This window comes from Eurytemora carolleeae, unplaced genomic scaffold (genome assembly GCF_000591075.1).
Source record: "Eurytemora carolleeae unplaced genomic scaffold, Eaff_2.0 scaffold368, whole genome shotgun sequence".
Taxonomy (NCBI): domain Eukaryota; kingdom Metazoa; phylum Arthropoda; class Copepoda; order Calanoida; family Temoridae; genus Eurytemora; species Eurytemora carolleeae.
In genome coordinates, this window is record NW_019396263.1 from 247,795 (window position 1) to 259,466 (window position 11,672).

The 11,672-nt window shown below is 29.8% G+C and overlaps 1 protein-coding gene across 1 annotated transcript; it reads left to right on the forward strand.

Moving 5' to 3' along the window:
* Positions 1–1,337: 1,337 nt before the first annotated feature.
* On the forward strand, positions 1,338–10,856 carry LOC111699634 (uncharacterized). Its single transcript, XM_023470356.1, has 9 exons — positions 1,338–1,354; positions 6,251–6,316; positions 6,631–6,668; positions 6,813–7,003; positions 7,211–7,310; positions 7,674–7,746; positions 8,940–8,989; positions 10,160–10,227; positions 10,728–10,856. Exons 2-9 carry the CDS (start codon positions 6,297–6,299, stop codon positions 10,803–10,805), a joined length of 618 nt encoding a protein of 205 aa, XP_023326124.1. The 5' UTR covers positions 1,338–1,354; positions 6,251–6,296; the 3' UTR covers positions 10,806–10,856.
* The last annotated feature ends 816 nt before the right edge of the window (positions 10,857–11,672 follow it).

Sequence of the window (11,672 nt, forward strand, 5' to 3'; positions counted from 1 at the left end):
AAGGCTTTATGAAGTCTGTGAGAATAATTCCACCGAATGATTTTTTTTATTTAGTTGCCATGCAATAAATGCATTAAATGCCTGCGCGTGTACGATGTATAAGACTAAGCACTTTCTATACCTAGAAAATAAAATATAAAGCACAGTACTGAAATATTTGATTTAAGGATACAGCATACAGGATACAGGATACAGGATTCATGATTCAGGATATAGGATACAGATTACAGATTACAGGATATGGGATACATATTAGAGATTACAGGATATAGGATACAGATTACAGATTACAGGATATAGGATACAGATTACAGGATATAGGATACAGATTACAGATGACAGGATATAGGATACTGATTTTGAAAAAATATTGATACCTTATTTAACTATGTAAACAATTCGATCATTTACACACTTCCTTATTACACGTGTTAATAAATTATTTAATGTAATTTTCTTAAGTGGACTCATCAGATAATCCCTCTTAAAACTGCAATGGTGTAAGCTTAAAGGGATGAAAAATGGTGATGGAAACGTTTCTAAAAAACATCTACACCTTCATAGGATCGATACATATTGTTTTATAAATTATGATATCAAATATATATTTACACTGAAGGCAGTATTGATTAAAGCTTTTTTAATGAAACTTTTTTAAAGATTTAAAAGTATTCTTTTCTCTAAGATGTAATTATACTAAACGGTATACATGCGTAATTTCAAGAGACCATGCCTCCATTTATAAAGTTGCATGTCCGATGTACCTTTGAAACCTTCATTTATCCATCGTTTCTGAAGCAAGAAATTAACGAGTCACTTTTGTAGAGAAACCACACACAAAAAAAATAATCAGTTTTAAGAATGGGAAACATGGATATTTAATGCAATATTTGATGATACAAAGCTTTGAAGGGTATTGTTGTAAATCAGAATATATTTTAATCTTTTCTTAATCTTTTAGTTTGGGTGAGAGCAATGCAATGCAATGTAGAATGTAGATTGCCTGAGGAAGGGAAATGCAAGCAGATGTAATATTAAAAGAGCCCCTCCCATGGATAACCCGCCCCCCCCCCCCCTCAATGGGGGGATAAAGTTGTTTCAGGATGTACAATATACACATGATTCTTGATATATGATCATTGATCATTTTCCAAAGAAAAAACAAATTTTATATTTTTATATTCATAATAAGTAATCATTACAATAATGCAGGACTATTAGACAGAATTGTTGCGTAGAATGAAGTCATGAATTATTACAGATTTTCTCAACCACGAAACCTAAATTTCCCGCGGAAATCCCAGTCTTCTTCACAACCTGCACGTGTATGTCAGTTTGGACATTATAAACCAAGGAATTTGCCAGAACTTTTCATAATACGAAGGATACTTTTTGGGAGAAATATACACAGTCCCATGCCCAGGCTAGGGTTTGTTTTCATTCATCCCAGAAACTAGAACACATCTTTTGTTTTAAGTTCCTTTTATATTCTTTTGGTACAATTGCCAATAAATTGTATTCGTTTTTTTTAAGATTTAAACTGAGTATGCACTGTTGTGGACAATTTTTTTAGGATTCATTTGAGACATATAAAACGTTTCCACGATGTATAATTATTTAGTTTGAGCGCCAAGTCGACGTTCAAAATCATGAATTTGGGTGGGTACGTTTTCAGAACCGTTTTTTTAATCTTTAAATAGCGACGACGAAAAATATAGCAAAAATTCTATAGTAAAATGATTAGATGTTTAAGAACATATTTATCAAAAGAAATTTGTCAATAAATCAAATTTCTTATTTCCTATGAATTTGTTCGCAGATTTTATCAAATTCTTCAAACGTCGTATTTTTATAAAAATTCCAGAAAATCTGCAGAAAATCTTTGTGATTAAAGAGAGATCATAGAAAATAATAATTGAATAAGATTACTTATTTTCGATCATAAGAGTTAATTTTTATTTTCTCAACCTGTTCCTAACCAACTAATTAGTTTACTGTAGAATTTTTTTTACATTTTATGTCGTAGTTGTTTAAAAATTAAAAACCCATTCTGAAAACGTATCCACCCAAAAATACAATTTTGAACGTTGACTTTGCGCTCAAACTCAGGGTTCGCATATCTTTGAAAAGTTTTATATGTCACAAAAGAATCCTAAAGAATTTGTCTACAACACTGCATACTCAGTTTTATTACATACATATCCGGTCTGTCCCATTAAAGATTTTTCTACTAAAAAAATATGACCCCTAAGAGAAGATTTTTGCAAAAACGATCATTTTAAAATAAGAATTTTTTGTTGGTGTTTTGTTTTCTATTTTCTCGAAGGATAACAATTTTTGCACAACTTTATAAAAGCAAACATTTACATGTATGTATACAGCTTACAGGATTTGTGTGGATCTTTTAGAAAGAACGATTTCCAGTGAAAGCGGTTAAACGAGCGGTCGAGACGGTAACCGCCAAAAAAGTTCTTGGAAAAAAAGTTTCCAATAAAAAAGTCCTAAAATTACGCACTGAAAAAGTCATGTGGAAAAAAATTATTTTATTTAAAAAGTCTCTGAAAATAAAGTCCTACCAATTCGAGATTTTATTTTCTATGACTTTTTTCTGGCTCCAGCATGATTTTATTTAAGAATATGATGTACCTAATACCTCGATGTACAAAATCTTTCTTATGGCTTTTTCCTGCAGACTTTAATTACTGAGTTCAAATTTCCAGAGACTTAATTTTCCTCAGGACTTTTATTCCATGATTTTTTTCCCTGAAAATTTATTGGCAGCCCTCATGCTATTTTAGGAAAAAAAGTCCCAGGAATCTAAAACACAGGACGACATTATTTCCAGTGATATTTTTCCAAGGATTTTAGAAAATTCGGACTTTTTTCCAGAATTTTAATTCCAGGTTTTTCCCAGAAACTTTTGTTCCCGGGACATTTTGGGCTTAAATAACTTACAATTTTGAAAATTATGACATTGGTTTGTATTTTAAAAACTTGCAATAAAAATAGTTTTATAATGCATAAAACTTCAAATTTCCCAAATTTGTCGTTAAATTTCAGATTTCTATTTTAATGAAATAGTTGAGTTTTACAGTAAAGGATGACATTACACTGTACCTTACAATGGCCTCATAGTGTACATTTTATACAGGCTTTAGGCAAAATATTTTACAGTTTTTTATTTATAAAATAATATTGGAAGGAAATATTTTCTTAGTTTTCCCACGTGCGGTGGATATGGAGGGAGGGAAGGCGACTCCTTTGGAATGTAGACGATTCTAGAATATATATTTATAAATGCGAATATTACCCAAAAAGGATGAAACTTCAATGACGACATTAATTTATAGGTTTTATTTAAGGGTTTGCCACAAACGCCAATTTTCAAACCCCTTTATTTTTGAAATCTGAAGTTTTAAACCTTTGATATTTCAAACTTAGTTCATTTGATCTAACATAATTCGTAGTTAGAAATATCAAAAGTCTACGATTTGGGGTTTCAAAGATATAGCGATTTAAAAATTAGATTTTTTGGCAAAAACTCAATTCCTTAAAGGATGTTCACAACTTCAATTAATCAAGAATGTAAGAACAATGACTGAATAAGTCCTATTTAGAGTTTCATGCTTTGTAAGTAACCCTGCAGAATCTGACCGTGATGAGTTATCACATAAACCTCTGCATCATTTGAAGTACCAGACTGACTTTTAAGCAGCAAGAGCCAAAATTTAAGCGCAAGAATTGTTGCATTTTACTGTATTTACATATGGAACCGAAAGAATAGATTGTGTTTGATCAAATCAATATAATTCTGCAAATCAAAATTGTAAATTGTATAACGCAAAATTTCAATCCAAACTCCTCTTATTTCTAATATGTCACCGGGTAAATTAGTTCTAGAGGAACTATGAGGTCACAAAGTTGTGCTGAGAACATTCCCTGAATTTGACATTCCACTTAAAGGGACCGTTCATTTATTTGGGTAATTTGAGGTTAAACGAAACAGCCTATTCGCTGTTGATTGGTATTAGTCTTACTTTTCAAAGACAACTGTAGCTGGAGAAAAAGCCTATTTTTTCGTTCAGAATAGGGGTTCCATTCGCAAAACTTTGCGCAATTTTTGCGGAACGAAACACAAAATTTTTCTTTCTTTGAGCATCAGTTTTGCGCGAAAAAACAACAATTTGCGCAATTCGCAAAAGTCATTTCGCGCAAAATTGCCCTTTTCCGCTTTTGCGAAACTCAAGTTTTGCGCAATTCTGCAACTAGAGTTTTGCGCAATTCCGCAATTTCGTAAAAATCTAACGGTTGGTGACGGTGTGTGTTTCTCAGAATTCAATTCTTCCAGTCCTGGAAGGTTTTGTACCAAAATATGAAAAAAAGATTGTCCAGTAAAAGTCTCGACAATTTTAGTTTTGGACATGCATATTTCCTAAAAGTGGATTCTTCAGGCATTGGTTACTTTCTTGCATTATTTTATATGAGATTAAAAAGATTTCAGAAATTAAGATTATAATTCATTTTTGATTAGGCAAAGCTTTTAAGGGTCACTTGAAATTATTTAATAGGATTAAAATATTGCCAAGTTTCACACTCTCTAATTTCTATTTTATTAATTTTGGTCCCTTAATTTAAACTTTTTGTAACTGAAAGTAACCAATTGAGTGTAGTATAATCGTTATCATACTCGTATGTTAATATTTTTTTTATGTATGGAATAAATCTTCAGTTGTTTAATTCTAAGCTTAGAATATCAATTTTTGACAATTTGCCTAAACAGTTACATTTTGCGTAAAACTTGCGGTTTTGCGCAAATTGCGCAAAAAAAATTGCGCTAAACTAAAACTTCGTTTCATGCGCAACTTTTGCAAAAGATTTATCTGGTTTAGCGCAAATTGCGCAAAACTCATTGCGTTTCATGCGCAAAAATAGCGCAAAAGATTTAGCCATTTCTTGGAAACCCTAGTTCAGAATTCGAGCGGAAATGTATGGTACCTCTCTATAGACTGTTTAGTTTACCCTCAAATTACCCAAATAAGTAAACGGTCCCTTTAAAGGGAGTGTTCTCGAAAAATGAAAGGGGGTATAGGCTTAATGCGATAAAAAAGCGCTTTTGATCGCTACTAATCATACTTCTATCTGTTGCGTCTGTAAGGAGAAAATTGTTAAAGACGTCTCATACCGAATAACTTAGCGGCCATACAAATTGAGACTGTTTAGTTTACCCTCAAATTACCCAAATAAGTAAACGGTCCCTTTAAAGGGAGTGTTCTCGAAAAATGAAAGGGGGTATAGGCTTAAGGCGAAAAAAAAGCGATTTTGATCGCTACTAATCATACTTCTATCTGTTGCGTCTGTAAGGAGAAAATTGTTAAAAACGTCTCATACCGAATAACTTAGCGGCCATACAAATTGAGAAAATTGCAATATACTACTTAGACCGTAAAAAAATCAATTTAATTTCAAACAAATCATTTAGATATTACAACCTATAGTCATCGATTATCTTTCGCCACATTTGTATATAGTTTATATTTTATAATAGTTTATTTTTTTAGGAAACGTTTTCAACGGATTTCGAAAATTGTGAGTGGTGTGCGGCATTCTTAGATAGTTGCGCAACCGACAAGAGAAACAAACAAATTAATTTAAAAATATTATAAAATATAAACTATATACAAATGTGGCGAAAGATAATCGATGACTATAGGTTGTAATGTCTGAATGATTTGTTTGAAATTAAATTGATTTTTTACAGTCTAAGTCGTATGTTGCAAGTTTCTCAATTTGTATGGCCGCTAAGTTATTCAGTATGAGACGTCTTTAACAATTTTCTCCTTACAGACGCAACAGATAGAAGTAAGACTAGTAGCGATCAAAAGCGCTTTTTTATCGCATTAAGCCTATACCCCCTTTCATTTTTCGCGAACACTCCCTTTAAGTCTAGTTCAGTGAGAATCTGTCGAAATATATTTTTAATTCACTCACATGAGAAGAGAAATAGAAATATACGTGCATGGAAACCAAACAATGGGCACCAGACATTTTATAGATTTTGGTCTTTTTTCAGGGACAATTTAAAATCTTTTTTTCATTTAAATTTTATCATTTTATATATGACAAGTGGAATGTGGATAATGATATAATGAACTTTCACTTGATAAATATTTTTAGTTTTAAGTTCTAGAAAAAGTTTCTAAGAATTGTTACTTTCCCCCCCTCCGTCTCTGGTATATAAGGATGGTACAAGGAGTGTACTATGTGCAGTTGGCTTCATTTCTCTGCAATACTTGAGAATGCAATCAGTTCTAAACAGGTGAAGCATTATACAATAACCATGTTTATAAAGAAACGTAATTTAACCGATTTCCTTTTTATTGAAAATTATTTTTACAAAAAAAGTTTTGCTTTTATAGTAGAAAATAAAAACATAAAATTTAAAAAACTTTTTAAAAAGATATTTTTTTACCACTTTACTAAATATGACCTAAAAGTTAAAATTTAATAATAAGAATAAAACTTTTAAATACTATTTTTATAATTTGTAGATTGATATTCTAATTAATTCGCTAGCTCATAAAATTAAATATCTTTTTAACGAAATAAAAATATGAACAACTTATTTTTTAGGATTTTCTCGGCACTTCTTTTTACCAGCATTTGCCTAGGTATTAATAGTTACCAGCCTGCATACAAAAACTTTTTTAACAATTAAAAAGACAAAAAAAGTAATGTTTTAATGTTAGAAAATAGAGTAAGATTGATAAAAAATGAATTGATTTAAAAAATTAAGGGTTATATATTTATTGTAGGGGCAAAGTTACCCCGGGGAGAAAGAAGAAGCGGTGCATCACTAAACAGCAAAACGGAGGGAAACAGTGTACAGTGGGATGATAGAACCGAGTCTCGAGGATTTTCGAACAACTTTGGCGGATTTGTTGGATCTGGAATAAATGATTACTTTTTCTCGCATAAAAATTTGACAGTTGCAGAGTTGATAGAGGTAGAAATGTTTTTTAGACATTGCATCTTTTTAAAATTTGTTTTTGTCATGTTTTTGACTGTTTTTTTAAGGAATGGAAAAACAATTTTGCGTGACACTCCATTTTTACGTAAACCCCAAGTACGTCGTTATATTTCAACTGTCAATTTTCAGAGAAAAATTAAAATTTCAACTTCTAATTTAATAACATTATATTCTTAATTACAGAGACATACTGCCCTGAGAAAGTTTAAGAAAGCTTTAGAAAATGCGAATATTGGAGATCTGCTGGAGGGTCCAGGACCTTTTACCATCTTTGTTCCAGCAAGTAGGATTTATACGGACAGATAACGAAACAAGACATCTCCTAGGATAAAAAGAAACTGATCACTTTCCAGACACTCTAATTGTCAATCCTTTCATTTTTGTAACCTAATGTAGTAGACCAATGAATTCTGATTGCAGATTAAAGATATTCACCATCAGGTTTCCATAATATAGTGATTTGAAGACAGGAGTTTGAGAGGCAAGTGTTCAGTTTCTATTAACATTTTGATGTTTTTATAACTTTTAACTTCTCAAAATGTTCTCAAATCTCCAATATTAGGATGCGAGAAAGCAACTAAATATGAAAATGTTCTCAAAACTTTAACCTTTTCCAAAAAAAAAATCCTAATTTCTCATTCTCCAGGTGGAGCTCTGGGTTGGTATAGTTCCAACAGGGATGACAAGGATATTGTTATGAATCATATAATCAGTAGAAGGTACACTATAGTAAAATAAATATAAAAATGTATCTAAACTACAAGGATATTGTTATGAATCATATAATCAGTAGAAGGTACACTATAATAAAATAAATATATAAATGTATCTAAAGTACAAGGATATTGTTATGAATCATATAATCAGTAGAAGGTACACTATAGTAAAATAAATATATGAATGTATCTAAACTACAAGGATATTGTTATGAATCGATATAATCAGTAGAAGGTACACTGTAATAAAATAAATATATAAATGTATCTAAACTACAAGGATATTGTTATGAATCATATAATCAGTAGAAGGTACACTATAATAAAATAAATATATAAATGTATCTAAACTACAAGGATATTGTTATGAATCATATAATCAGTAGAAGGTACACTATAATAAAATAAATATATAAATGTATCTAAACTACAAGGATATTGTTATGAATCATATAATCAGTACAAGGTACACTATAGTAAAATAAATATATAAATGTATCAAAACTACAAGGATATTGTTATGAATCATATAATCAGCAGAAGGTACACTATAGTAAAATAAATATATAAATGTATCTAAACTACAAGGTACCATGGCTCATATATGTATGTAAAGAGGGAGTTTACTATAGAGATAATAATAAATTATATATATATATGATCTTTTAGATGATATTTATTCTATTTTTAAATTGTCTGCTGCTCAAAAAAATAATATGCGGAAGTAAAAAGTGACGAAATAATAATTTGAACGAGCAAAATTAACAAAATTATTATTTTTTCATTAAAAAGTTTACATAGCAATCTTCTAACACTTTTTGGAATTTTTAACAGTGGACAATGGACATATTATGTTATTATCAAAATTAAAATGATTGATTATTGTGGTTAAAAGCTATACATACATATTTGACAATTATATCTTTTAAAAATCACATGTCTGACTCATGCTAGTGCATTAATGCATGGGAAGTAAATAATTACAATAAAATATCAAACATATGGTAACATTAAAGACTCCGTGCAAAGATGGCCGGCAATACCCGTTTCACAAGTGACACTATAGATTTTAAAACTAATTATTTCTAACTGTGGTTTCTCTTATAAACGTATCAGTATTATCAGAATTAAACACTTTTAAACCTAGAAAAATTAAAACATCTTCCTCATTACTAATATTTTAAAATAAACTACAGGCTTGAACGGAAAGACATTCCGGAAGGAACTAATACGTTTAGAACGCTAGGTAGGCTTTTTATAGATTTTTTTTAAATATAAGCCAATTTAGTAGATAAACTGGTGTAGTCAACTATTAAAAAATCCTATAAATAACACCCCAAAAATAGCCAATTATGTTGCTCTTATAAGATTTCCATGAATTCCAATGAATGATCGTTATATTCTGTCAAGATATTCTTTGTAGCGGTTAAAGCAGAAAAATAAATGTTCATGTATCTAATCTAACTGTTTTTATTATTTGTTTTAAGTGTGTCCGTTTGATCATAACTAATAAAACCCTTGACAAACCTGGGTTCCCGAGCTAGTTTTATATACGATTTCCAATCATTTATATTTACAAAAGAATTATTTTTTTTTGCCACAAACTTAAATTTTCTAATTCCTATATCTGTGCAACCTGATATTGTAAATTATTTATTATTTCAAACTTTTATTGTAACTATTTGATATAACAGAACTCATAGTTTGAAATGTCTAAGGTCTACGGCTGTAAATATATAGGGATTAGAATATCAGAGTTTGTGGCAAAGGCTAAATTCCTGGTTTTAAGGACCTGAGTTTTCCCCGCAAACTGAAGTTTTCTAATCCCTTTATCTTTGCAACCCGATAATAAAAACCTCAGGTTGAAAAGATACAGGGATTAGAAAATCAGAGTTTGTGGCAAAAACTCAGTTCATTCACTAGAAAACCGGGGTTTCCGACAAGAACGCTGGAATTCTTTAGGCTGTTGCAGTATTGATTATTTTAGCCTTCAAGGACATCTTTCAGCAGTAAAATTGGCGAAAGGAATTGAGTTTTTGCCACAAACGCTTGATTTTCAAATTTCAATATTGTTGCACTTGCAACCCAATGTCGTAGACTTTTGATTTTTCAAACTATGAATGCTGTTAAATCAAATAATGTAAGTTTGAAATTTCAAAGATTTACATCATCAGGTTGCATCAATTCCTGTGTGCTTCTGATTTAAAAGTTGGAATACCATATTTTATCAAATAGGTAACAATCGTTTTAAACAGAATTTTCCTATTTCTGCAATTGCTAAATATAATTTTTTGGAATATTTGTCTAACATTTATTTTAAAATTTTTTTTTTTGTTATTGGTACCGATCATACAAAACAATTTTATCTTAATTATCTTTGTTTTCATTTCTTTTGATTATTTTTAAACTTTTTTAGGTGGAAGCTCCTTGACTCTGATCAAAGATAAAGAATTTGATTTCCTGGTAGATGTACGAAATCAGGAGGTATTATTTAAAAAATAAAAAAATAAATTAGAGGGATGAACACAAAAACCATAAAAACACCTAAACACTTGTTTATATTTCATGTTTTTTCTAAAAGAAAGTTTTAAAAGTTTTTCTTGAATTTTAAGTTGAATGGCATCGAGTTGTGATAGATATAAACTTAGTTTTATCGATTTTGGATTTAATCATTGTTTATCATTTTTCATTTTTTTTGGATCCGTTTCTTTAGCAATATTGTTTAATTTTTTTCTTAGTGTAAATACTAAATATCAACCATTTCTTTCTTTAAACCAGTAAAAGTATTAGACGTAATAAAAAAAATAATTGTCCCCCCAAAAAAGAAAGAAAAATAGAGCATATTTTGAAAACTAATAAATTTAGTTTAATAAATCAGTAACAATGATAATTCTACCTGATGTTTCTGTGAAAATTTTTTTATAAAACCGTTCAGCTGTAATCTGAATTTCGTGAACAGTCTCTTTAAGGATATATTTGTTAAGGGCGAGGAGGCGAATATTAAAGTATTTAATCTGCGAGGGAAGAACGGTGTTATTCATATAATCAGTTCTATTCTATAAATATATATTCATATAATCAGTTCTATTCTATAAATATATATTCATATAATCAGTTCTATTCTATAAATATATATTCATATAATCAGTTCTATTCTATAAATATATATTCATATAATCAGTTCTATTCTATAAATATATATTCATATAATCAGTTCTATTCTATAAATATATAATATTCATATAATCAGTTCTATTCTATAAATATATATTTCAATATTTATATCAGGGGCCTGTAACAATGCAATTTAAAGGGACTAAACACGTTATTTCACCGGACCTTTAGAGTGGCATATCCGACTCAAAACGGTGACCTTAAAATATCTTTTCTTATTAAAAATAAGAAAAGATATCTTCGGTTTCCTGTTTAAAAAATGTTAATTTAATAGAAAAATAGGGAAGAATATCTTTTCATCCTTGATCATACAAAGGTTTAAGGGTTGCCACTTTTTCTAAAGTTCACATAAAATTAAGTGTATATAGTCCCTTTAAGGAACAGGGATTCTTTTTTTATCCACCATGCAAATTACACGCCCCTGGTCTTATATACAAGTTTCTTTTTTTATGATAGGTATTGTGTAAACAAGAAATAGATTCATAATTATTAATCTTGGCTTTTTGTATTCCACGTCATGTTGGGATTTACACTCTATTTTATTAATAGGGGGGGGGGGTTCTATTTTCGCCTAATTGAACAGTAAAATTATTGAAAACTAAACCGTTGTGAATACCTGAACGGTTTTTGTTAATGTCAACATTGATAAATAAGAGTTTTATTTCTCCTACACAATACCTACTAAACAACTATTGCTTTTATAAGATAAATTCTATGAATTTATTAAAACCCAAATCTACAGTTTTATATAAATT

Bases quoted from the DNA above. Each gene is read 5' to 3' on its own strand.
- LOC111699634 (XM_023470356.1), top strand. From the start codon at position 6,297: ATGCAATCAGTTCTAAACAG. The intron at 7,311-7,673 runs GTAGGATTTATA...CTCATTCTCCAG, and splicing joins TACCATCTTTGTTCCAGCAA to GTGGAGCTCTGGGTTGGTAT. The intron at 10,228-10,727 runs GTATTATTTAAA...ATATTTGTTAAG, and splicing joins TAGATGTACGAAATCAGGAG to GGCGAGGAGGCGAATATTAA.